Consider the following 27345-nt stretch of genomic DNA (forward strand, 5'->3'; position numbering starts at 1 on the left):
AATTAAATAATATGTAATAAAATTTTTATTTTTTATATTTTTAATTAAATAATAATTTTAATTTGAGATTTCACTAAAACTTAAACGAAAATAAGTCTTGTGGCGCCTTTTTTTTAACTAGTCCAAGTATTGGACCGATCCCGCCCGAACCGGTCAGCCCGTCTAATTGTTTTGCCCGGACAAAGTGGCCTGCATATTTCTTTTTTATTTCTAGTATGTGTCATAAATTGGCCTGCACATTCATTCGTTTCTGCATGTACTTGTTTAAACTTACAGTTTGTGACATTTTAATTTACCCCTTGCTCTTGATTTAAGTTTAGTTTGATAATAGAGTTGTAGTAGCATCTGATGAATTAATGTGGAAAATGAGAGAGATAGTTATGAAGTCTCTCGTGCTTCTCAAGCCTCAATAGCTACGAATACCTTGTGAGGGTGCCACTCAAGGCATGAAACAGGAGATTATTATGTCCATTGTGTGGCCAAAAGTCAAGAGATTTGGGGAAAACCTGGCAAATTGGGCCACTGAAGAACAAAAGATCTTTGTTTTTTAATCATTATTGTTGGATGAACTGAAAACAATATTTTGTTTTATTATTAATAAATTTTTGAAATTTGTAGAGCCAATTAATAGATTGCTGATAATGTAGATCTTTGCTGTTTGCCTGTCCGAGTTCTGGAAACTTGAAACAAAGGTTGGAGAGTTATGTTTTTGAATTTGATCGAAGTTAAGTCTAGAAAGATTGTCAGTCCTAACATCTCATGTTTCAATTTCCAGAAGGGGGGCATGGAAAGAAACATAAATAGGATATTTCATAATTTCAATAAAATAGAGAGATATTTGTAATTAAAAATTGAATTAATTGTAAGGTCATTTTTGTAATTACAATAATTGACTTTGCAAACTTAGGGTAAAAAATAATTCAAAAAAGTTTGGGTGCGAAAGAGTTATTTGGCCGAAAACAATTAAACATGTAAGTAAGCAAAGGCAAGAGCACTGGCTTCACCTAGTGATTTACTTAAAAATCTTTTGTAAAGCACTAGATCCCCTCTCTCATTATTCGTAACACAAGCAGCGAACCTCGCTTCACCAAGAAAAATTAAAGAGATGCAGGTTAGGGATGCTATAATATATTGCCTGATCGCCATTTACTCAATCTCAGCTGTCTCTGCTGATTCGATTCATGGTTGTGGTGGCTTCGTCGAGGTGAATTTTTACCCTAATTACATTCTCATCTGGTTCTGCACATGCTTATCAAGAAAACACATGAAAGGCGATCAAGATTCTTGGAGTCGAAATTGTCAATTCATATTTTTTGGTTTACTAAAACCACTTAAGCCGAACAAAGGACTACGGATCTTGCTTTCTTGATCTCTCTGTCTCTTTTTTAAACATTTTAGGTATGTTCATTGTATTGATGATTGTTCTAATCAAGAATTACTGTTTAATAGGCGAGTTCGTCTCTAATAAAGTCGAGGAAGGCCACTGATGCGAGGTTGGATTATTCTCATGTCACTGTAAGGGTTATTACGGTTTATTACCAATTAAATGCTATCTATTGTCTCGTAAAACTCTGGATCTTGAAACTCATTGTAAGGATATGATAATCTATCTTTTCAATCTTTAGGTTGAACTGCGCACGGTTGATGGATTGGTGAAGGACAGTACACAGTGTGCTCCCAATGGTTATTACTTCATACCGGTGTATGATAAGGTATTTTTTCAGCGTTTATTCTGACATTATGAATAGAGATATATTGTTTAAGTAATTAATTTTTCGGTGTGCTCATTTTGAACAAGCTTTTTTTTTTTTAACAATAGACCAACTAATCTGCCTTGCGGGTTGTAAAATATGGAGCTTAACACCAACCTTTGGTTAAGTGGTAAAATGGTAAAGTTTTCTACGATGAGATCCACAGTTCAAATCCCTTTGGGCACATTTTCAGGACATAGTATCCCACAAGTTATCTGATTACCAAGGCTGTAGCGTGGACCTAGTGAACATGTTTGAAAGTTCAATGGATTTCTGGGTATCAAAGGAAAAATATATCATAATACAAATTTATTGGGTTGTTTTAACGTGGTTCTTTGGGACGTAAATGAGTGTACTTTAAGATTTTCCGCTCATCTTAATTGGTTTGTTTGGACATTTGAATGGGAAGGGAATTATGGTTAGCTTGCATTTCAAGTACCAGGAGATTTTCTGGTTAATATCTGTTTCTATTAATGTGAAATTGTGAAGTTTTTCAGGAGCCTTTCACTTGTCTCCTCTTTGATTGTGTATATTCTTTGAGCATCTGTTTTGTAAATATCGGAGTCTGACTTAACAAAGTTGATTGCCTCCTACACTCTTGCTACTTTATGACAAGAAAATTTGTGAATTGCATAGGTATTTTATGTGAAATGATATTTTGTCCCACATGCTTATTTTGTGGATTATATCTGCTCTCTTTATTTCTATTAGGCCCTGACTTGCAGCTCTGTAAACTTTGCTGTTGATAGATTAAAATTTCTTTTTAAAACTTCACTAGGCATATCTGCTTTATGCTTGTGTGACACATCAAGTTTCTGCTTATGTTTCTGGGTTCACCTTATCGCTTGGATTCCTTTTTGCAGGGTTCATTTGTAATTAAAGTCAATGGACCAGAAGGATGGTCATGGGACCCAGATAAGGTTAATGATTTTATTGATATTTAAGAAAATTTCTAATGGACTGTGTTCCTCTTCTGTCACATTTTTATATTCTTTAATTTGCTTGATTTTTAACCCAGTAGAAAATTAATTTGTAGGTGCCAGTCACTGTTGATGATACTGGTTGCAATGGGAACGAAGACATCAATTTCCGGTTCACAGGGTTTGTTAAGCATTATTGATAATTTGATCTAGTTCAATTTTATTTAAAACAGGAGTTCCGTGCTTACACTCATGCCAGATATATTTATAATTCACTGATCACTTGTTCATGTATTGCAGGTTTACCATCTCTGGCAGAGTTGTGGGAGCTGTTGGTGGAGAGAGCTGTTTGGTAAAAGATGGCGGTCCTTCAAATGTGAATGTTGAACTTCTCACTCATGATGGTGATCTCATATCATCAGTTGTAACATCATCTGGAGGCAGTTACTTGTTCAAAAATATTATTCCTGGTATGAAGGGCATGTGTTGTTATCTTTTGCACACACAGTCGTATGCATATTCTAACTACATGTCTCTTTCTATCAGGAAAATACAAACTACATGCTTCACATCCTGATTTGAGAGTTGAAGTTAGAGGTTCCACAGAGGTTGGATGCTATGTTTCAGTTTTATTTCACCCTTTTGGGCAAAACCACTTCTTCTTCCTTCTATTTCTTTCTAATCATAAATTTGCATTTCATGTTTTTGCTGGTAAATATACAGAATTTTGAAATTGATTCATTAGAGAACTTTCTTGCAGGTGCAACTGGGTTTTGAAAATGGTGTAGTTGATGATATTTTTTTTGTCCCTGGGTATGACATTCGTGGGTTTGTTGTTGCTCAGGTATTCAGAGGCAGCAGTTGCATGAAAATGCAATATTATCTGTATTTCTTACAAGTTTTGTTAGTATGTTTAGTTTTTTTAATGTATTCTTATGTATGAACACCTTTCTCCTTTATTTTTAATATGTTAATAATCTTTGGACGTAGGTCATGTTTTGGTAAATGATTTAAGAATACCATATTTTATCATTAATTCCTGTACATTCTGAGTAGGAATTTTTTTAATTTAATTTTGGAAGAGTTAAGTATGATTATAGACCAATCATTATCTAAAAATGTGTTATGTTCTGTTTCCCCTTTTTATTAATAACTGGATGCCACTTTACTGTTCTGATAGGGAAATCCAATCTTGGGAGTTCATGTATATTTATATTCAGATGATGTTGTTGAGGTTGACTGTCCCCTAGGTTCTGGTAATGTCTCGGGACAAAAAAAAGCTCTCTGTCATGCCATATCTGATGCTGATGGAAAGTTCACCTTTAAATCAATACCTTGCGGTAATTCCATTCCTAGTGTTAATTCTGTTTATGCTTACATTAATGTTTATATAATAGCAAGCAAGTTAAAAATGCATTCTGAATAGCTTTAAATTGCATCAAATTAATTCATTTTGGTCACTGTTGGATTAGTTTCATCTACATTCTTGTTTCTAGTGTCTCACATCACATTATTCTTTTTTGGCTTGAATTAGTTATTGCGTAAACTATCTCTATCCAAAGGTGCAGAAGTGAACTGTTTCTTTTTTCTGGTTTTGCAAATATAAAGTGGACAGAGATTATATCCATGAATGAAAATGTTGCAATTTTCTGATGAGACATTAAGAACTTGGATAGGTTGTTTGTTGTTTTGGGATTTAGGTTCCTGTAACTCAGAGCACTAAGTTACATTGATTTATTCTTTAGCTGCTTTATTTTTTCATATGCCTTTGAAGGGAATGTGAATTAAATTGAGCATGATGCAATCTTCATATCTAACATAATTACAGAATTTGATGTTTCCATAGATGAAAAGAAATAATAGAGATCAAATCAACTTATAACATACTGGAGGAGTTGGTAAGATTCACATTTATGTTTAATGGATATTTTTATTTCCCAGTTATGGAACCATCTACTGTTTTACTGTCCTGTAAGTAACACACTAAAATTGGCTGGTTTCATACATCTTTTTAAGCAGAAATTAAATAGGAGCATTATCTTGCATATTGGCAACTATTTTCTGTTGCTATTGATTTAGTGCCTGACAAAGTTTACTTACAGGAGTTTACGAACTTGTACCCTACTACAAGGGTGAGAATACTGTATTTGATGTTTCTCCTTCTCGCATCTCAGTTTCTGTTAAGCATCAGCATTTCACTGTTCCTGAAAAGTTCCAGGTAAGATATTTAATTTCTTGTATGAAGGATTCATTATCTGCATTCTTCTTACATGAGCCTGTTTCTATCTGGCTAGTCCTTGCATGCTGCTGCTTGGTATGAGCAATTTAATCCATCTCACCCTAAATGTGGAATTTCTTATATCTTTGATCAGGAGCCATGTTCTCTTTTTCACTTTTTAAAATCATCAGGATTATTGACAATGTTTTTTAGTCCCTGATTTCACCTGATCATATGAATTAATCCAATTATGGATTCTTTTGTACTTTAAAAAATTTGAAGGTCACAGGATTTTCTGTTGGAGGTCGTGTAGTTGATGAAAATGACATGGGAGTGGAGGGAGTTAAAATATTAGTTGATGGTCATGAGAGGTCTATCACAGACAAGGAAGGCTTTTACAAGCTTGATCAGGTACTGTGGATAATGTTTGATGATTTATTTGCTTATGTGTTAATAAGACAGACTCCATGTATTAACTATTCGTGATTAGTTTTGATTATACCTTTTCTTTAGGCGACAGTTTGTTTATCGAGAGAACTGGGGATGCTAGATGCGTTTTATCCTGTCATAACATCAAATATGTGGTTTCTTGTCCACTTTTCATTGTTTGTTTGGTTTATTTTTTGTTATCAAATTTAAGTTTGCTCAATGGAAAAACATAAGCTATTAATTTCGGTTGTTCTGGACTGATTTAGTTAGACTGTACTGTAGTTTATGGAACAAATGCAAACTCTGGATAAAACTTCTCATCCTTGGTTTTTAATTGTATCACACTTTCATGAAGAAATAGTGTTTCTCTTCTTTTTGAAAAGAAAAGATACAAATGGTCACTGATATCAGATCAACATGGTTGTATTATAGTGTTTGTTTAGCTTTCTATAGAGTTTTCCTTATATGTTGCTAAGGTGTTGAATATTTTTAGGTTACATCAAATCACTATACAATAGAAGCTGTGAAGGAGCACTATAAGTTTAACAAATTGAAGGAGTACATGGTAAAGCATGCCCCTATATTTTGGATTTTGACATGGCTATCCTCTTTTTAATGATTCAAAGGGTCCATTGTCAATTTAAGAATACTTCTATTGAAACTGTTTGTTTGTCAGGTTTTGCCAAATATGGCCTCGGTTGCAGAAATAAAAGCCATTTCCTATGAAGTTTGTGGTGTAGTTCAGATGGTAAATCCTGGTCAAAAGGTTAAGGTAAATTCTGGAGTTTCAACTTTCAGATGCATATGACTTGTACGTTATTAGTAAATCAGTATACAATGATAAGAATAAGTTAATACTTTTTGCCACATTCAAATTCCAGGTAGCACTGGATCTTGGCCAAGAGAAAGTCAAACCTCAATTGAAACAAACTGATGAAAATGGAAATTTCTGCTTTGAGGTATGTTGCCCCAAATAATAATTTAGCACCTTTGGTTTTTGTCTTCTGATATTCTTAAAAACTCAACTTACAAGGTAAAAGTTTTTTCCCTGAGTCTTGTTGCAAAGATTCTTTAGTTTTATGGTGTGCATATCTGTTATGTTTTCACAAGAAACTGAATTGGTAGCCAGCAATAACTGCTACTATACATGATTGGTTGTATTTTGTTTGGATCTGACCGTGTTATTTGCACTTCATAAATCTGTTGGAAAGTGTGGATCAAAGGTGTAATTCTATGTTTAATTACTTTAAATGGATGAAGTTTTAGTCTGGAAGCTTTCATCTTGCAAACCATACAGCAGGCAACTTTGAGTTTGAGGGTTTTCTCTTGTTTTCACTTGAGTATCTTGCGCTTTTTTTATGTTGCGGTTCTGTGACTTGGGTGTCTTTGTAGCCTGAAATTATTAATTACTTTCGCTCTTTTAAGTTTAATTTATGATGAGTCACGTCTCTCTCTCTCTTTTTGGTATCTTCAACATGGTTCAGGTTCCATCAGGTGAATATCGCTTATCTGCTTTGGATAGTACACCTGAAAGCGCTTCTGGACTTATATTTTTGCCACCTTATATTGACATTGTAGTCAAAAGTCCAATATTAAATATTGAATTTTCCCAGGTAATATTTTCACACATTCAGAACTGTTACCTTCTTTTTATTTATTGGAAGTCAATTTGTTATATTGGATAATCCATGTTCAGTTTGCCTCTACATTAGGCACTACAGCTTGGCATGAGGGTTATTTTTGACTAATTCTTTAGGTTATAAAAATTTCCATGAATTATATAGATGGAGGTTAAAGATAACTTTATTGATGACCAAATCAATAACTTGGTATTTAGATCTTCTCTTTTTCAAGCAAAATGTGAACATGCAGATAGGCTTTTTTAGAATCTATTCTATTTATCCTTTATTCTTTTAATATCACTAAAATCAGCGTGGATGATGGAAGGCTTTTTTAATTTTATCATTTAAATCATCATGGGTATTGAAGGACCTTGCATGCTGAAATTACTGTTCATTTGGTGTTAGTGATACTTTTACTGATGACTTTTTTTGTGCATTGTTAAGGCACTGGTGAATGTCCTTGGTACCGTAGCTTGCAAGGAGAGATGTGGTCCACTTGTGACTGTTACTCTTATGAGATCGGGTCAAAAACAAAATGAAGAGAAAGAGAGAAAGACTGTCAGTTTGACTGATGATAGCAATCAATTTCTCTTTCAGGATATTCTCCCAGGAAAATACAGGCTTGAGGTATAGTGTTTTTTTTTTTTAAAAATAAATAATCCTCTACATTATTAGTTCTACAAATGATTGAAATAAATTATGTGGAGATGCCATTTTATTCATGTATTTTCCGATTGCCTCTGATTCTTACATGTGCTTTAAAGGTTTTGGAATTTGCTGATGCCATGTCCTTTAATGGTGGTTGTCTTTTAAGGTCAAACATATTTCTTCTGAAGCTACATCCAGAAAAGATGACTGGTGCTGGGAGCAGAACTTGATTGATGTGGAGGTTGGTGCTGAAGATGTTAACGGTATCGAATTTGTTCAAAAAGGTTATTGGGTTAATGTAATCTCCTCCCACGATGTAGAGGCTTGCATGAGTCAACCTAACGGCTCACCTGTTACCTTGAAAATTAAGGTAGTTTCTCTGTGCATTTGGAAAGCCAGAATTTTATGCCTCATTATGTGAATTCTTACTTCTTTCTATATGAGATGCAGAAAGGTTCACAGCATATATGTGTAGAATCCCCTGGAGTGCATGAAGTTCGCTTTGTTAATTCTTGTGTATTCTTCGGGAATCCAGTAATAAAGATTGATACAACAAGCCCAGAAGTGAGTATATGTAGGGTTTTCCTTTTCTTCTTTTGACATGGATATTACTTTCATTATCTTTTGTTTTTTGTTCCAACATTCTTTTGATCTCATCATTTGTTTATTTCTGAAGCCTATCTATCTGAAAGGGGAGAAATATCAACTTAAAGGACAAATCAGTGTTGAGTCAAACTCACCTGATGGTGGATATGTGTTACCTGAGAATGTCATTGTGAACATATTCAATGGTGAGGGCATTTTAGTTGATAAAACTACAGCTGTGCTCACATCCAGTTCAAATGATCAAACTGGAAACACTGTGTATGAGTATTCTCTGTGGGCTAATCTTGGAGAAAAACTCACATTCGTTCCTTTGGATCCAAGGTAAATGCTTTTGGCTCGATATGTTTATTTTTCTTTACTGTGAAACTATGTCATTATGATTTCTATATATCTGGATGGCTAGAAAACTCCATGGAAGCACTTCAATGTTGCAACTTTCTAAACTTTATTAAGTTTTATTGTTTTGTGTTGCAGAAATAATGAGGCAAGGAAACTTTTGTTTTATCCTAGACAACATCATGTAAGCAATATTGATGGAATACATGTGCAGAATCTGTATTGCAGTTTGTAGTTAAACTTCATATCATAGTTCTCTTTCTTTTCTTTATTAGGTCTCAGTGACAAATGATGGGTGTCAAGCTCCAATCCCTCTATTCACCAGTCGGCCAGGGTTGTACTTAGAAGGATCAGTTTCTCCACCTCTTTCTGGTGTGCATATTAGTATTATTGCTGCACAAGATAGCCAAATTGCTCCACTGAAGAAAGGTGATTTAGTTCTTCAAACTAGCACTGGGGAAGATGGTTCCTTTGTTGGTGGCCCTCTCTATGATGATATAACGTATAGAATTGAGGCTACAAAGGTCTGAAACATATTTTTTTGTGTTATCTCTGTATTGTATATAAATCATGTTATTCTACTGAAGAAATTCAAAGGACATGCTTTCAGTGATTATCTTAATTGCTGATGCAATTGAATTCTTTTTTCTTAATTCAAAAGCAGTGCAGTGCATTTATAAATGTCTACATTCTTTTCATCTTTTGTTTTGGTTAGATTCTTACTATTCTTCAAAATCTGTGTGTCTAAGTTTCCTATAAAAAAAAAAAACAATTTTGTCATTGGGTAAACCATTTATTTGTTTTTTATTGTCTAACTTGGTGTGTTCTAGGTCATTATCTATGTACAAATCGCATCATGCATGTCTTCAATTTAGTTTGTGATGGGTTTTGATCTGTAAATTAACTAATGTATGACAGTAAAAAGCAAGATCTGCAAAATTTGATATTTAATTGCACAATTTGAAGTACAGGGTATGTTTATTTTTTCTTTGTTTGTCTTTCATTGACATATTCCTTGATATCTCTCTTACTTTGTGCAGCCTGGCTATCATCTGAAACAAGTAGGTTCAAATTCCTTTTCATGTCAGAAACTTGGTCAAGTTTCTGTACGCATATATTCTAAAGATGATGCTGAAGAACTTATCCCTTCTGTGCTATTATCATTGAGTGGTGATGACGGTTATAGGAATAACTCAGTGTCTGGGGTTGGCGGACACTTTCTCTTTGATAATTTATTTCCTGGAAATTTCTACCTGCGTCCTCTGCTGAAGGTATTCTACAACATGGGCTGTCTTAATGACATTACATCCACTCTCCCCCTTCTCTGAACCCTTGATATTTTCATCCTGCTATCTTCAGGTTGATGATCCTCTGGCATTCATCGTGTGGACAGTTTGTTATTAAAATCATGCATTGAAATAGGATGAATCCATGGAACCACGAGTTACTTTGCTCTTTTTTTAGGATTTATTATTTTGTCTACCATATGACAGCATAAAACAATATGTCACAAGTCTAACCTCAGGATGTGGAACAATGTATTTATGTTTTTAGAAGATGCTAAAGCTGTTGTCTACTACATCCGTTTTTGTAGGAGTATGCTTTCTCACCACCTGCGCAGGCAATAGAACTTGGTTCTGGGGAGTTAAGAGAACTAATTTTCAAGGCGGCTCGAGTTGCTTACAGGTTTTTTATGGTCACATCTCTATGCATGGGTCATTTCTTTCATTTTTTTTATGAGAAACTAATAATTTTACTTTGGGGATGCAGTTGGTTCGAATAATCTTTTATTACTAAAAATGATAGATTACTTAAAAAATTACTGGGTATAAATTATTACTATGTTTGATAAGAATTAATAAATATAAATAATTATTGTGTTTGGTTGGATATAATAAAATAATACTAAAATATTATTTTACTTAAATATCCTTGAGTATAATTATTCTAAAATATTCATATTACTTGTTATATTAATTAAAAAGGAGGATATTTTTTGCCCAAAAAAATTAATAAGGATAAAATTATAATAAAATGAAAATTACCTCGATAATTTTTTAATACCTAAAATGAATGTGATGATCAAATTATCTCTTATATTACTTATTATATCACTATTAGAATAAAAAATTATAAGTTGCTTTTATTACTTGATAAACCAAATTAAGTAATGTTAGTAATAAAAGATAGATTATCAGAGTAATCTTTGAATACCACCAGTGAAATGCCCTCTGGAAGTAATTTATGGTAAACTACTGCATGCTTTATCTGTTAAGAAGTTTGTCATTTCCTGTCTGATAAATCTAATTTAAATATACTTGAACTTCATTTAATGTTGAATTAGGATCTGTATATTGACCTGGCATCTTCTTATCTTAGTGAGTATTTATTGCTGGTATTAAGTGCAATTTGTAAATGTGTAATATGTTCTCATAAATTTCTTGACAGTTTGTTTCTTTTTTCTCTAATTGAAAACCAACTGAAACTAGAATGCTTGTTAGTTGATTTTTCATTGTAAGCAGGATTGGAATATGGTCATAGACTTGGGGTAATCAATGTTTGCTTTAGCTTGTTCAAAGTGAACTTTGAATGATGTAGAAAATATATCATGAATTACTATGAGGCTTTTTTTACATTAGCATCCTTTTGCAATAGTCTAAGATGGTTGAATATCTTTTCAGTGCTACAGGTTTTATATCCCTCTTGTCTGGTCAGCCCAAAGAGGGTGTGTCGATTGAAGCACGGTCAGAATCAAAAGGCTACTATGAGGAGACTGTGACAGATTCATCTGGAAATTATCGTCTGAGAGGATTGCATCCTGATACAACTTATATTATTAAAGTAGTAAAAAAGGATGGCTTGGGCAGCAGTAAAATTGAGCGTGCATCTCCTGAATCTGTTATTGTTCAGGTTAATTTTGATTTCATTTCATGGTCTTGTTGTGTGTGTGTGTGTGTGTGTGCGCACGCCTTGCGATTAATGCATATACAGTCAGCTATTTACAAGTGAAAAAAGAGAGAAGGGGGTGGGCTGGGTAGTACTAGGTATCAATTTTTACTGGGTTTTTTCTGGATAGGTACCATGTATCATTCTGTTGGTCTGTCCTGCAATATGTGATCTCTGATTTTAGTGTTCACTGGTTTTGTAGGTCGGATCAGGAGATATCAAGGGATTGGACTTTCTGGTCTTTGAGCAGCCAGAGAAGACCCTTTTAAGTGGCCATGTGGAAGGAACCAGAATGGAAGAACTACATTCACATCTTCTGGTGGAAATCAAGTCAGCCATTGACACATCTAAGGTTGAGTCTGTCTTTCCACTGCCACTGTCCAACTTCTTCCAGGTGAAGGACTTGCCTAAGAGTAAGCACCTGGTGCGGCTAAAATGTAGTCTGCCATCAAGCATCCACAAATTTGAATCAGAGGTTATTGAGGTTGACCTGGAAAAAAATTCCCAAATTCATGTGGGTCCAATCAGATTCACTGTTAAAGAGGATCATCTTAAACAGGTTTGTTTCATTCTGTGGACAAATGAGTAGTTGCTTTATTTGAACAAAATCTTGCATCTGATAGAAGAGTAATGAGCTAAAAGATTTTTCTTTTATCTCACCAGTATTAAAAACTCCATTGTTGATTCATGTCCACCGGTTAAAATAGAGATTGGATTCCTAACAAAATATTTCTTGTTTTGAACTTATACGTAAAATCCATGGACCAATCTAGCTGGAGTAGATTAGTTACCCCCTTTCTAACCTTTCTCATTCTATTCCATGCCTATAGGAATTAACTCCTGCACCAGTGCTCCCCCTCATTGTTGGAGTTTCAGTGATTGCACTTTTTATCAGTATCCCAAGGTAAGTTGAATGCATTTTCTATGCAGTAGTCTTTTTGGCTGGATTTATGACTCAAATTGTTGTTTTGTTTTCCTTTTTATCATATGCCTCATTTGAAGATTGAAGGATCTATATCAATCCATCACGGGACTACCAACGCCAGGATTTACTGTGCCTGCTAAAAAGGAAGCACGAAAGCCAGTTGTGAGAAAGAAGACATACTGAAAAATATCATTTTGCACCATGGGTTTTCGAGTGTTAGAATCAAATTCTCCATTCATTTTTCAGAGTTTTGGGAATCACAAGCTAACATTTAGGAGCTGGAACTTTTTCTTTTTCCATACGTTCAATGTAGAATTTCAGAAGAATTAGTGTAGTCAGTAGAAATAACTAGGAATTACTGCAGTTTTGAATTGTACGCTAAATTATCTCACCCAGTCTAGTTTTTGCAGACCTTTTTAGTCGCATAGTTCTCTTTAATGTTTTCACGAATAGATCCTGATGAATTCTCATTATTTCTAGATCTCTGAGTGTATACCAGAGTAATTGGGGACTGCTGCAGCTCCACAAGAAATTCAATGACTGTTGTCGCCTCTTCTATTTACCAATGTTCACCCTATGATTACATTACATCTGTCTCTGAAGAAGCCCTTCAAAACGCGATCCACTTTGCAAAGGACGGTAAGTCTCTTGACCGTGTACTTTGTGGTTCTGATAATTACATGATCTTATTTCGAGAGCTTGGAAATAGAGGTGAGTGAACAAAGGCTATTCACCGTTTTGACCTTGCTGTCAAATATAGGAAAAAGACTAAACAAGGAAAATTAGCTAGCGTGGTCATATGTAAGTCCATAAAAGGAAATTCAAGCAAATCTTCAAAAGGATAATGATTTTTCTAATCGAGGTTACTATTGTGAATTGGTGACGGTCACGATTCAGTGTTTATTACAATAAAGCTACAGTAAATCATTAAATTTAAACTTGGAATTAATACCACATTAAATGACAATCTTTATAATAATTGACATTACTATAAAAGTAAATCTATTATTTAATTGGCATTTTGGCCAGCCACCCGTCTTGGTCTATGAATGATCTCGTTAGAAACTGGGTCATGTTAACAGCAGAAGGTTGCTTAGCCCATCGCACTCGCTTGGACGTGTCTGCACCAGGTCCTTTACAACCTTCTTCCACATATTCAATATTTTGTCTGCAATTATAAATTAAGTGTCAATAATAACAGACTTCCTGGATTTTCAGACTACCACTTAGTTAATGTGAAAAAGAGATAAATATCATTTCAATATACATTTGATAAATTAGATTATCTATAAAGAGAAAGATAGAAGTCTTACTCCTGGCCAACGTAGTGCCAAGCATTCCAACCTTCAGGAATCACTACATCTGATAGACTACATCTAATCATGATAACTCTTGAATATGCTCTATATGCTCTCCCAAGATAAGCTTTGCCAGACCCAGTAATTGCACAATATTTGAACACAAAGCCAGAGGGATCGCTCTTGGAGTTTCTTGCCTGCGCTGTTATATAGCCCTGAGTTCTTTCTGGAGTATATATTCCATTTGTAACATTTATCAAACATTTCTGCAAATCATCATACAAAGAATATTAAATGAAGTTAAAAATATTCCAGTAAATTCAAAGACTAGCCAGGTGGCATCCACACCTCATATATAGACTGGGAACTGCCAAAAATGAAATCTATTACACCTTCAATGTAACATTGGTTGAAGTAATGGCGTCCTGCTGCGTCCCATAGTGTATCTTGCACCCCAATAAAACCACAGCTATAGAAACCTGATTTATCCCCATATATTATCGCTGCCGAAGCTTGTTTTGTCGGGTTTTCCTCTGGCCTCAAGGAAGGTACGTTATAGGCATTCTATTAAGAAAAGAAATCAAGCATACGTTTAACCAAGCAGGGATTGCTTTCGCTATTATTTGCGTATATAATAAAATTATGTATACATATTTTTGAATGCATAAAATAACACTTAATCATTATGATAATGTCAAAATTGTATATTTAAAAGTACTTATATATAACATTGTTTTTACGTATACATCCAGATCTAAGTTTGTGCATGCTGAATATTATTAAGGAGGGAAACTATACCTTGAAAGTAATGCCTTTTGCAACGATGTTCTCCGCATTTGAAGTGAAAGTAGCACTAGATTCTGTACTTTCATGGTCACTCCATTCAATTATCGTTAATCTGCTGGTTGATCCTTCAAGAAGAATGCATGATTTTCCCGATGGGATTGTAACTTTCTCCCTGCCCACACACACAAACAAAAAGAACATTATGAAAAAATTTGTAAGTCAGATTCAATAAGTTCTTCTGAGTGTGTGAGGATGTAATATCTGTTTTCTTACTTATATATTCCAGGATAAATTTGGATGCGTATCCATTTAGTATTGCCAGAAGGAATGGAATCAATGGCCTTTTGAATTGATGTGAACTTTGCTCGACCAGAATGAGATACAGTAATAGTATACTCCACCTTATTTGATTGACAATCCAACGCTATGCATACAGTAGATGAAAATAATAGCAATATTATAAACAATGATAACTGTTGAAGATGCAGCATTTTGTGTTAGTTTTATAAACCTTTTCACATAATGGTGGCACCCTTATACATATAATATAAATCAAGTAATTAAATATATGATTTCAAAAATGAAAAGTAATCTGGATATGCTATGTAGGCAAATACTATTACCATAGATGTACATATTCATTTATATAGTTTTAGAAATGTCATTACAATATTTGATATTAATTATATCCATTTCATTTATAAATTAAGTTATTTCTCCATTTATTATTAGGGTGGATAGGAACCAAATAGAACCCAAACACTCCTGAATCGAGTTTAGTTGAAATAAAAAATAGTTTAACTTGAATTTAATTGAAGTTTGTCGAGCCAAAATTAAAGATAGTTTAAGTTCAACTAAAATAAAAAATTGTTGATTTGAGTTCATAACTCGAATCCGTAGTTCAAATTTGTAATTCGAATTCAAAGTTTAATTTCACAACTCATTGATAAAATAACGTTGTTTTATCTAATAATAAACAAAACAATGTCATTTTGATAATTACTGCACATTATCTAAATCGAGGTGAAAGTTAAGTTCAAATTAAATCGAATTATCCCTTGATTTGCAAGTCAAACTGAACCAACCTCCCTCTAATTTGAAATATGAAAATCATCATATTACAAAATTGATCTTATTATGATGAATTACTTTTTTTATTGTAATTTTAATGGTGCACATATGTTTTCTTTTTTTTTTTCAAGAATAAATTTAATCTATTCAGGATGCTTGGTTGCAATGAACAAACTGAAAAGCACATGACTATTTAGTCTACAAACACTTATAACGCAAACTACAGTAATATATAATTTTTTTTATTGAATTTGCTCTCTTGAATTTTCCAAGAAAATGAACCGATCTAAACAGATTATATTGAATCTAAGTTTAACGAAAAAATAACAGATGTAAAATATTTGAAATTAGCTCCAAAATTGAGAGTTATATGTGTGAACAACACAAGCAAATGGATCTGAGACTTCTTACTATTATTTGATCATAGAAGAAAATAGGTGAGAAAGTAATTGAGAAATGTAGAAGTCTTACTCCTGGCCAATGTCCTGCCAAGCATCCCCCAACCTTCTGGAATCACTACATCTGTTAGATTAGATCTAATCATGATAACTCTTGATTATGGTCTAAAAGCTCTCCAAAGATAAGCTTTATCAGACCCAGTAATTGTACAATATTTAAGCACAAAGCCAGAGGGATCACTCGAGGAGTCTCTTCCCTGCGCTGTTATATAGCCATATTTGTATTGTGGAGTATATATTCCAGTTGTAACATTTATCGAACATGTCTTCAAATCATACAAAGAATATTAAATGAAGTTACAAATATTCCAGTAAACTTAAAGACGAGCCAGGTGGCATGCACACCTCATATATCGACTGGGCACCGCCGAAAATGAAATCTAGTGCACCTTCAATGTAACATTGGCTGAAGTAATGGCGCCCTGTTGTGTCCCACAGTGTATCTTGGACCCCAAAAAACATATAGAAAGCTGATTTATCCCGATATATTCTCGCAGCCAAAGCTTGTGTAATCGGGGCCGCCTCTGGCCTTAATGAAGGTACGTTGTAGGCATTCTATTAGGAAAAGAAATAAAACGTACGTTTAACCAAGCAGGATTTATTTGCGTATAGATCCAGATCTAAGGTTATGCATGCTGAATATTATTTGTGAGGGAAACCATAACTTGAAAGAAATGCCTTTAGCAACGATGTTGTCTGGATATGAATTGAAAGTAGCACTAGTATCTGTGTTTTCATGGTCACTCCATTCAATTCTCGTTATTCTGCTGCTTGATCCTTCAAGAAAAATGCAAGATTTGTCAGATGGGATTGTAACTTTCTCCCAGCGCGCACACACACAAATATTATGAAAAATTTATAATTCAGATAAAATAAGTTCATTTGAGTGTTTGAGCATGTATAATCTGTATTATTACTTCTATATTCCAGGATAAATTTGGATGCGTATCCATTTAGTATTGCCAGAAGGAACCGAATCAATGGCTTTTTGAATTGATGTGAAATTTGCTTGACCAGAATGAGATACAGTAAAGGTATACGCGACCTTGTTTGATTGACAATCCAACGCTATGCATACAGTAGAAAAAAATGATAGCAATACTATAAACAAAGATAACCGTTGAAGATGCAGCATTTTGTGTTAGTTTTATAAGCATTTTCACCTAATGGTAGCCCTTAAAAAATGTGTACTTTGTGAGAAGCGGACGCCCTCATATATAATATAAAATATAAACCAAGTAATTTATTATATGGTTCCATAAATGAAAAGAACTTAAGGTATGAGTGTCATACATAATTTTAATATAAAGAATAATATATTATCTTATAATTAGATAATTTAAAATTAAAATGTAAAACAATATTTAATAATATAATAATATATTTTTATTTATGAATAATATTATGCATGCATATGATTATGTATATAATTTTATTATTTGACATTTTTATATATTTCCAAGATGAGTAATATTATATGTATATATTTTTTATATAGAATTTGATTATACAGATAATGTGTTATTATATAATTGAGTGTTACTTTATTTTTAATTCTAAATTATTCAATCATATAATGATAGATTATCTGTATATCTAAATTATATATAAAAATTATTTACGTATAATATTATTGTCCTGAGATGGATATTTGAATAACGATACATGCTGTTGATTAACATGCATAAGTTAGATATTAATATTTTCACCGTAGATAGCATTAATGTTTCTCAGAAGTTCATTACATTAATTATACTTTCATATAAAAATTCAAGCAAATCTTCTAAAGGATAATAATTTTTCTAATCGAAGTTACTACTGTAAATTGTTGAAGCATGTCGAGCAAACTCATCAGTCTCGATTCGGTGTTTATTAAAATAAAGCCACAGTAAATCATTAAATTAAAACATGATAATTAATCCCATATTAAAAGACAATTTTCATAATAATTAACATTCCTATAAAAGTAAATCTATTAGTTAATTGGCAATTTGGCCATCCATCCGTCTTGGTTTATGAATGATCTCGTTAGAAACTGGGTCATATCAACAGCAGAAGGTTCCTTTGCCCATGGCACTCGCTTGGACGTGTCTGCACCAGGTCCTTTACAACCTTCTTCCACATATTCAGTGTTTTGTCTGCATTTATAAAACAAGTGTCAATAATAAATTAATAAATTTATTCATATAATCTTATATTATAATATCCAATTGAGTAATTTTAATATAAGATAAAAAATAAATAATTATATTATTCAATTATAAGTTAATATTTCAGTTTTTATAAATAAATTTGTATAATTTATTTGTAATGGTAGTTTTATTTTTTGATACATTAGATTATACATGGAGAGAAATGTAGAAGTCTTACTCTTGGCCAATGGCGTGCCAAGCTTCCCATCCTTCTGGAATCACTACATCTGATATCGTAGATTTAATCATGATAACTCTTGAATATGGTCTATAAGCTCTCCCAAGATAAGCTTTGCCAGACCCAGTAATTGTACAATATTTAAACACAAAGCCAGAGGGATCGCTCGAGCAGTTTCTTCCCTGCGCTGTTATAAAGCCATATTTTTTTTGTGGAGTATATATTCCAGTTGTAACATTTATCGAACATTTCTGCAAATCATACAAAGAACATTAAATGAAGTTACAAATATTCCAGCAAATTTAAAGACGAGCCAGGTGGCATGTGCACACCTCATACATAGACTGGGCGCCGCCAAAAATAAAATCTATTGCACCTTCAATGTAACATTGGCTGAAGTAATGGCGCCCTGTTGCGTCCCACAGTGTATCTTGCACCCCAATAAAACCACACTTATAGAAAGCTGATTTATCCCCATATATTCTCGCAGCCAAAGCTTGTGTAATCGGGGTCTCCTCTGGCCTTAATGAAGGTATGTTAAAGGCATTCTATTAGGAAAAGAAATAAAACGTTCGTTTAACCAAGCAGGGTTTAATTTAGATATGTATTTTTACGTATATAAAGTTATGCATGCTGAATATTGTTAATGAGGGAAATAATACCTTGAAAGCAATGCCTTTAGCAACGATGTTATTCGGATATGAAGTGAAAGTTGCACTACTATTTGTTTGTTCATGGTCACTCCATTCAATTATCGTTCTTCTGCTGCTTGATCCTTCAAGAAAAATGCAAGATTTGTCCGATGGGATTGTAACTTTCTCCCTGCACACACACACACAAAAAAAAAACATTATGAGAAATTTATAGTTCAGATTAAATAAGTTCATTTGAGTGTTTGAGCATATATATTCTGTATTATTACTTATATATTCCAGGATAAATTTGGATGTGTATCCATTTAGTATTGCCAGAAGGAACCGAATCAATGGCTTTTTGAATTGATGTGAATTTTGCTCGACCAGAATGAGATACAGTAATGGTATGCGCCACCTTATTTGATTGACAATCCAACGCTATGCATACAGTATATGAAAATAATATCAATATTATAAGCAATGATAACTGTTGAAGATGCGGCATTTTGTGTTTGTTTTACAAGCCTTTTCACAGAATGGTAGCTCTAGAAAAAAGAAAAAAAGAGAAATTATTCTTTGTGAGACCAAGGCAAGCTTTTATATATATAATATAAATCTAGTTATTAAGTAATTGTGGTTCAAAAAATGATAAGATACCAGGATATGCTATTTAGGCAGACACTATTACCATAGATGTACATATTTATTCCTAATTTTATTTTATAGTTTTAGAAATTTCATTACAATATGTGATATTGAATATATTCATTTTATTTATAATTTAAGTAATTTCTTCATTTCTCATTGGGGTGGATAGGAACCAAGAGGAGCCTAATCACCTTTTAGTTATAATTTATTTTGAATAAAAAATAATTCAATTTAGGTTTGACTCAATTCGGTTAAGTCAAAATTAATAATACGATAAAAATTTATTATATGCGATTTAGTAAGAATTTATTACTTTTCTACATAAACACGAGATAATAATGAAATATAATTATTAGGTCGTTACATTCAGAAAAAGAGACTTTTACTCACGTATTAGGCTCTAATGGAAATACATCTTATTCTTTTTCCTATAATTTGTCACTTTATTGGGTGTTAATATATGAGTTTGGTCAATAAGATGTTTCACCTTATTACAATTAGTTTACAAGCTTCATGGTGAAATCATCTAATTTCATCTCAAATCCACCCTACAAGTGCCAGGCTTGCATTTCTAGTCCTCAGCTTTATCCATTACACTAAATGGACAATACGATATGGAGCTATCACTTCAGTATTGATCTATTTTAGGCATGCACATACACACATGCTTCTCGTTTGCTACTCATCTTTATTTTCTTAAAAATGATATTCGGATAAAGTCAAGTTTCAATGTCTTGGTTCACTTGGTGATGTCGGTTGGTATGGCGTCAGGGAATCCTGTGATCGGCTGATCATGAACTGCCAAAAATAGTTACAGCCTTGCCTGGGCCGGTTCACAATGAAGCAAGGATAATCTTGTATGCAGGGCTTATCTTCTTTGGGAAGATGGGAAGGTAGCCACTATATTTAGAGTATCTAAAGGCAAATGAGAAACATCAACAGCAGAACAACTATAGATTCTGATTCCTCGTTCACCGAATTTTGCAACCCAGGTGTCAGTTCATTATTACAAAACTCTTCATATTCTCCCATGTCGCCTCCTTTCTTCTTTACCTACACTGCTGGCAATTTTAGGGTTAATTAATATATTTCAGCTGCAATTGTCAAAGGCCCTTTCACACCTTCTCTTCCCCTCCAAACTCACTCTATAATCCTTCTTCCTCATAGTAAAACTCACCAACTTTGCAACCACCTCCCATTTGGATATATTCTAAGAGACTGAGCTCTAGACACAAAATCTTGCAGCCTCTCCTCTCTCTTCAAACAACCCAGATAAATCAAATCCAAGAGAAAATGATACAATATCAAATGCATTCAAACAAGCCTATCTAGGTAACAAAGTTTTTTTTCGTTTTACAATTCATACTCTAATTCAGACAATGATTCATTTTGTTGGATGATCTCACATTCATTACTTCATCCTCCTCAACGTTATAGAGAAAATATCGACAAACGAAAATTGGGTGGGGGGTGAGAATTGAGAAATGAGTTTAAGGCAAGAGCGTTAAGTATTTTTTAACCTCTTAAATAAGGTCATTTTGTCCATCAACAAAATGATATAGTTTTATCACAACATAATTGAAAAAATATATACCAAGTTGTCGCTAGATTAAATTTTTTGGGTCGGTTTTGATATTTTAGAAGGTTGGAATGAGAATCAAAACGGTTGGTTTTTTAGATTTAAAAATCAAATTGACTTCGTTAAAACAAGTTTATGATAAAAACTAGAATCGAAATATTGGATACTCGACAGTTTCATTCCACCCAATTTCTTTGTTCAACTTTAGATTTAAGTCAATCTAAAATATCAATTATATATATAATTTTATAAGTTTTTATTAAAGTTTCCTTAAAATAGTATTTATCATCCTTGCATGAACAATTGAATCATATTGGTTTGGTTTAAGTACATTTTCAATTAGGGTTTCATTTTATTTGACTTATTCAAATTCAGAATGAATAAATCGAGTTTGAACCGATTGAAACATTCAAATTTAAATTGTTTTTAAATTGGATTTAAGTCTTAAGTTTATTTATCTCAAGCTAATTCTTTTGAGTTTGAGTCCATCTATGTTTGATTTTGTTTAGATTTTCTTTGTCCACAATATAGCTTGGCTTTAATTAGCTGGAAAAATTGTTTCATTAATGTCTTCTCAGAACGTGTAAGAAAATGATTATTGCCATTAATTTGCATGTGAGCACGTTATTACGCACATGGAGATCAGGAACCCACTTTAGATGAGCCATGTTTGCACTCGGTCATCCATTTCCTCTTTCTGTTTGTAAAGTAATATGCATCATAGAGATGCAACAAATGTTTGCTGATTAACAAATTAATTAGAAATGAACAGAAATTAAAGCCACCAGCTTATTCCATATCTATGCACATGGAGAACGTGCATTCCTTGTTTTTCACCTGATGCGTAAATGGCCCACGATGCCCACAACAACTTATTAGGTTTCATTGCCAAGTTACGTAGAGTGGATTAGAGGAATGTAAATATAGATTTAAATGTTTAAAAGAAAATATTTTTTATAAATCAGTAATTAGTCAATGGGTACGAAGCTTGGCATTGATCAAGCCATCATGAAATTTGTCATAATATAATAACGTTGAGTGATGAACTTGATGAAGGTAATTATTTAGAGCAAGCTATCTTTTCTACTCCTTAAATGAAAAAAGAGCATGTAGTAATAGTACTATCATCAGTTGATAATTTACATGCTTCGCCGCCTGAAAACATGGAAAGAAGAAGATTCCATAATCCATACGCTATCCATAAAGACTGAGGGTGTGTAGTATCGGCGGCGAAGATGCATGCATCTTTGTCTGCAAGATTGTCTCGAATGTCAGATGAACTAAATGTGGATGTACTTTTGTTCTGAGCCAAACATGTTAAAACATGATTATAGATACTCATGAAAACATTCATCATTTGATGGAAATTAGGGTTCATGGATGTCAGAAGAAAAAGAAAATCTAGCTTATCCCAACATTGGAATCTGAAATGTCTACTTTTATTGACACAAATATTGACAAATTAATAACAATCTGCAAGCGCTTTAATTTATTTTATATGCGTTAGAAATAGGTATCCTGCTTGGAAACATATGCCAACCACCATAATCAAAAGCACTAAATTAAGTTTAGTGGGAGTGTCATGTTTATTGAGCTGGAATGAGGAAATTGAGGACCCCCAATTCCTATTATCTATGCATTGAATTTGGAAAGAAGAGAGGAATAATCCAGCGTGTTTTGATGAGAAAAGAGGTGTTAAGTTGGTGGTTTGGGAGGTTGCGGTGGTGGTGAAGAATCATGTGGATGCATGTGCATTGAGTTGGAGAACATGCTCAAAGCAATTAACTTGGCCTCAATTCTCTTATTCATTTGCCCATCCTCTTGGAGGCCTTCTCTGAAACTGTATTGTGTGGTCCCTATATTCTTGCTGCCTTAAAATAACTTGCATTATCCTAATTGGCTACCAACCCACCTCTCAAAAACACCATATAAAGCCCACGACTACTTAGGCCATTTATGCTACAAGGCCTTTCTCTTGGCAACCAAATACAGAGGTGCATACTCAAAAGTTTATACAGAAAAATAATTTCTGAGTATGGGAGTTTCTCAATCTCTTCTTAATTCTTTCTATTTGAAGAGTATCATTCAAGGAAACGAAGAGTTGTGCAAGATGTCGAGTGAGTCCTTGTGGATCAAAGTTTTGGAAGCACGATCCCAGAGAAGAAGCATTCTAAGGAAACAAAGAGGTACGATGAAAAATGGTGGACACGTTAAAACCAGGAAGCCTAGAAGGATTTTGATGAAGAAGAAAGCCTGTCTAGAAAGTTCTAGAAGGCCGGCTAACGGGATCCAACGTAGGGTCAAGATCCTAAAGAAGCTAATTCCGAACAGCGAGTCGACGGGTTTAGATGGGCTCTTCAGAGAGACAGCTGATTACATTCTGGCTTTAGAAATGAGAGTAAAAGTCATGCAGATTATGGTTAAGGTATTGGGAGGTTCAGAGGAGTGAACTAATTCATTTGTAAAGGATGATACCATTTTTTAAAAATATTTTTCATTCATTATCATAGATAGAACCTTGTTTGGTGAGTTCAGCTGTATGTGTTGATTCTGTCTAGATTTAACTATAGATTGGTCGTTCTATTGTGTGAAGATTGACTTTGAGATGAACAAGTGAAATGCTACATTCACTATTATTTTCCAGGTTTGTTTTACTTATTTCAATAACTTACATAGCTTATATCCTGTTTTCTTCGTCTTGTTTAAACACTTTTTAGTCATGACATGTCTTAATTGCTAAAACGGCAAGAACAAGGCATCAAATTCTTCTCACCAGGCACCGCAAAGAAATTGTAATTACAGAGATTAGCCTTCTTAATGCAGGTTATTAATTAAATGGGATTGATAGATTAGTCACGGAAAGAATTCTTAGCCACTAAATTTAAGACAGCGGCTCATATTATTTGATGAATTATGATGATTTGGAAACTGTGGACTCTTTGAATAACCGAGGCAACTGTTTTAAAATCCGGCAGATTTCAACTTGTTTCTGGGGACCCAACTCCTTCGCAAACATTTTAAACCAGGTAGAGTTACGAGATGAAATAAGAAATTTTATGACTTTCTTTATCATTTTGGCTTAGATAAGCCAATTCTCTATCTCATTATCGTATCTGGTTCATATTTCACTGCTTATCTATTCTAAACCTTATAAAATCAGCTGTCACATTTTTACCCTGTCTATTGTCAGACTTGTGACTCTGGTTGGACTTGGAGAATCCTCACTTCTGTATGTTATAATACACTATGGTACTTTGAGTTGAGGCTCGCCAGCCCATGGGCCTGTGTGAAAGTCCTTTGACTCCGGGTTCTTTTTAGGGCTAACTCGAAATAGATTTGGGCTTAAAGTGAGATTCTAGAAACGACAATTGATTGCCTGACGTGGGTAAGCTCATGCTCACATGATCACATCAGTGTCAAATGTCAGTAACCGATACAGGGCTCGGTACAAAATTGAACTCAGAGAACAGCAATAATTGTCCTGAAATTTGTGTGCTATAATGCGAAACTAGGTGACATTGAGAAACATTGTTAGTGGGGTAGAAATTTTCCTGTCTCAGATTCAATGAAAAGCTGATTAAGATTTAATATTGTTTAATTCTTCACTTGAGTTTTTAACCGAGAAAACAGATTAAAAAAATAGGGTGGACCCAGGAGATTTACCCAGTAAAAGATTTGCCGGAAGGCGTCGACAGCATCGACTGTTTCAAGATTTGGAACATTTTCGATACCAAAGTGGGGCATATAATTATATTAGCTTTAACACAAAATCACAAGTCAACTAATCAAAAATATTATAATGGTGTTTCTGTTTAGCACAGTACCGGTTCTCCAATTGATAGCCTTCTTGGAAAATCCAAGTATGTCGCTCAAGAATCGATTCAATAGAATCATCATTTGTTAAATATAGTAGAAACTATACTGATGAAACAGAGTGATCGGTTGCGTGAAAGTTTGGTGATTCATAATGATAAAATTGACCATGTGTAAAATTGTGCAAAGGCGAAAATTTTGAAACGTTGCAACGGATACTAATTCGGCTAAAATATTCCAATTCGAGAAACAAAGGTGTCGGCAGCACCAACTGATTACATTTGCTGCAAGAGGGAATGCTTCAAGGCTGCATTTGTGTGGAGCTCTGGGCCTTTAATACGTTTCCATCCAATGATGGCTCAACAGCGTATGGGCTGTTGTCCTTTTTTGCTTTGCAAAATGATATGCACTTGCTTTTGCATTCTCTCATCACAAACCATAAAGAAGAAGCCTGAAGGCTCTAGCAGTCGAATATAATTAGATAAATTTATATTTCTATAAAAGTAAACCCAGTAATTTTTTTTATTTACTTTCTGTTAAAGACTTATAACCAATAGACTTTCGATATGAAATCTTGATGGGTCAATATATTGATTGATGATGATCCATCAGCATAAAGATTATTACCAGAAGTTTAGGTATTTCAGTGACCGCAATTAAACAAGTCAACCTTCTAGAAAGCTTCTCTTTCTCTCAAGGAATTCGTTATCTTGAGGATAAGTTGAAGGATTCAAAAAGTAAGGGGTTAGGTGTGTTATAAAAAATCTTGAAGATGAATCAAGAGCAAACACATAGATTAATAATGCATATCATGTCCTACCAATAATGGGTTCTTCAATAAAATCAAACACAGGTGATAATAAGCAAGGGTTTTCTAGGTTCAGAAACTATATTCTAAATATCAACACTTTTTCTGACTATTTTTTATTCTTTAATTGGTATAAGAATGAGGCATAAATTACATCATAACTTGCAACTTAATTTTAAATGAAATTCCATTCAAAATTCAAACATTTCGGCCAAGGGCCAATTGCATGTATCTTGAGATCAGACTAAGAAAAAAAAAATAATGACTAGCATATATAGGTAAAGGTAGCAGAATAAATAAATACTGGGCTCCAATTAAAAAAGGAAGATGAGGACTCCCAGAACAAAACAAAAAAACCGATAAATAATCATCACAGTTTGGTTTCTCTTTTTGAGCTCCCAAACGTATGAAAGAAGCAACGATTCTAGTCAAAGAGTCGCATACTAATACTTTATTATTTGTATAATTAAATAATTAGTCACAAGACTAATATGATAGAATGATGATGTAATGGAAGAACCGAAGAATCCTGAGCGTGTCTCAGAAGCAAACCCTAGACTAGAATATTCCAAAACCGCGTAAAAGCTTTGCCCATCTTCATCACTCTTTACTCCATTAGTCTCTAATCTCTAATGAGTGGACTCCAGTAATCAAAAATTATAAACATGTTATGTCTGCATCTCATTGTTTGAACTTAATAATTCTGTGTCAAGAACCCACATCAAAATTTCTGTGAGATATTATATCACAGATCGATCATGATCATGTGATCATAACTACACCGCTGGGATCATGATTTATGGAAAGGTATTCAACATTCAGTAGTTTGAAATTATAAATCAGATTTAGACAAGTTGTTTAAAATTTTTGTTATTTGTAAGTTGGAAAGTGAAGTGTTGAGATCTGGGAAATCTCTTACATTGTAGTGTAACTAGAGACGGCATGATTCTCTGTAGAGCCAAACTCACGGCATAGATATGGCCACGTACTTGTGATGTCATGTACAGGCAAAAGATGACCGTTCGATCATACACGTGCGAGATGGCGGTGTGAATATGGGACCCATTCAAAGTATAAAGGAATAAAAATGGTAAAACGTGTAGGGTAATTGCATTAGCATGGATGCGAGGGATGGAGATGGAGACACCGGGCCGTGTATTGTGGCAAGGTCTTCGGCTTGGATTTTGCTAGGCAAATCTCTTTAGCGTCGCCAAACTCGTCTCTTGGGTTTGTAAAAAGATGTAATTTTTTTTTCAGCCAAACGTGTAATGTAAATCATACTTTTTTACTGGAAAGTTAACCATATTAACGTAAATAGGGGCAAAAACTGTAATTACCATGTTTCCTTTTCACTTTTTAAAACCTAACTAAATACAATTAACACATTCAACCTTTCTTTATAACTCAAGTCTCTTTTATAAATGAATCTTTTTCTCTCTCTTTTTTCCTCATATTTTAGAGATTTAAAGTCATTCCTA

The 27345-nt window shown here is 33.7% G+C and overlaps 3 protein-coding genes across 5 annotated transcripts; 2 read left to right on the plus strand and 1 right to left on the minus strand.

Annotated features, from left to right (window-relative positions):
* Window positions 1-999: 999 nt before the first annotated feature.
* On the plus strand, window positions 1000-12963 carry LOC123216627 (nodal modulator 1). Of its 3 annotated transcripts, none has more exons than XM_044637106.1 (27): window positions 1000-1204; window positions 1450-1515; window positions 1626-1712; window positions 2615-2671; window positions 2788-2852; window positions 2972-3141; window positions 3218-3279; window positions 3432-3515; window positions 3852-4011; window positions 4774-4889; window positions 5172-5300; window positions 5812-5883; window positions 5995-6090; window positions 6200-6277; window positions 6803-6931; window positions 7385-7567; window positions 7755-7958; window positions 8039-8152; window positions 8265-8515; window positions 8648-8714; window positions 8806-9054; window positions 9571-9801; window positions 10125-10216; window positions 11212-11440; window positions 11679-12035; window positions 12307-12380; window positions 12479-12963. In XM_044637106.1, exons 1-27 carry the CDS (start codon window positions 1106-1108, stop codon window positions 12582-12584), a joined length of 3627 nt encoding a protein of 1208 aa, XP_044493041.1. In that variant the 5' UTR covers window positions 1000-1105; the 3' UTR covers window positions 12585-12963. The 3 variants fall into 3 exon arrangements, with proteins under 3 accessions (XP_044493041.1, XP_044493043.1, XP_044493042.1); XM_044637107.1 differs by having other exon boundaries at window positions 1001-1204; window positions 8669-8714; XM_044637108.1 differs by lacking the exon at window positions 6803-6931.
* A 422-nt stretch (window positions 12964-13385) lies between these two features.
* LOC123216415 (putative pectinesterase 10) lies at window positions 13386-19524 on the minus strand. The gene is made up of 9 exons (XM_044636826.1): window positions 19307-19524; window positions 19047-19206; window positions 18717-18932; window positions 18385-18635; window positions 18051-18152; window positions 14498-14657; window positions 14048-14263; window positions 13715-13965; window positions 13386-13569 (listed from the first exon to the last, which is right to left on the minus strand). The coding sequence occupies exons 1-9, from the start codon at window positions 19522-19524 to the stop codon at window positions 13407-13409; spliced, it is 1737 nt and encodes a 578-aa protein (XP_044492761.1). The 3' UTR covers window positions 13386-13406.
* Window positions 19525-23281: 3757 nt separating this feature from the next.
* Window positions 23282-23695, plus strand: LOC123216416 (transcription factor UPBEAT1). Its single transcript, XM_044636827.1, has one exon. The coding sequence runs from the start codon at window positions 23282-23284 to the stop codon at window positions 23693-23695; it is 414 nt and encodes a 137-aa protein (XP_044492762.1).
* Window positions 23696-27345: the final 3650 nt, after the last annotated feature.

This window comes from Mangifera indica, chromosome 5, assembly GCF_011075055.1.
Source record: "Mangifera indica cultivar Alphonso chromosome 5, CATAS_Mindica_2.1, whole genome shotgun sequence".
NCBI lineage: Eukaryota > Viridiplantae > Streptophyta > Magnoliopsida > Sapindales > Anacardiaceae > Mangifera > Mangifera indica.

Coding starts and splice junctions, on each gene's coding strand:
- LOC123216627 (XM_044637106.1), top strand. CDS start 1,106: ATGCAGGTTAGGGATGCTATAATATATTGCCTGATCGCCATTTACTCA. Junction 1,516..1,625: donor TGGATTATTCTCATGTCACT/GTAAGGGTTATT, acceptor TTCAATCTTTAG/GTTGAACTGCGCACGGTTGA. Junction 11,441..11,678: donor CTGAATCTGTTATTGTTCAG/GTTAATTTTGAT, acceptor CTGGTTTTGTAG/GTCGGATCAGGAGATATCAA.
- LOC123216415 (XM_044636826.1), bottom strand. CDS start 19,524: ATGCCGCATCTTCAACAGTTATCATTGCTTATAATATTGATATTATTT. Junction 18,933..19,046: donor CTAAAGGCATTGCTTTCAAG/GTATTATTTCCC, acceptor TTTTCCTAATAG/AATGCCTTTAACATACCTTC. Junction 13,966..14,047: donor GTTCCCAGTCTATATATGAG/GTGTGGATGCCA, acceptor GATGATTTGCAG/AAATGTTTGATAAATGTTAC.
- LOC123216416 (XM_044636827.1), top strand. CDS start 23,282: ATGGGAGTTTCTCAATCTCTTCTTAATTCTTTCTATTTGAAGAGTATC.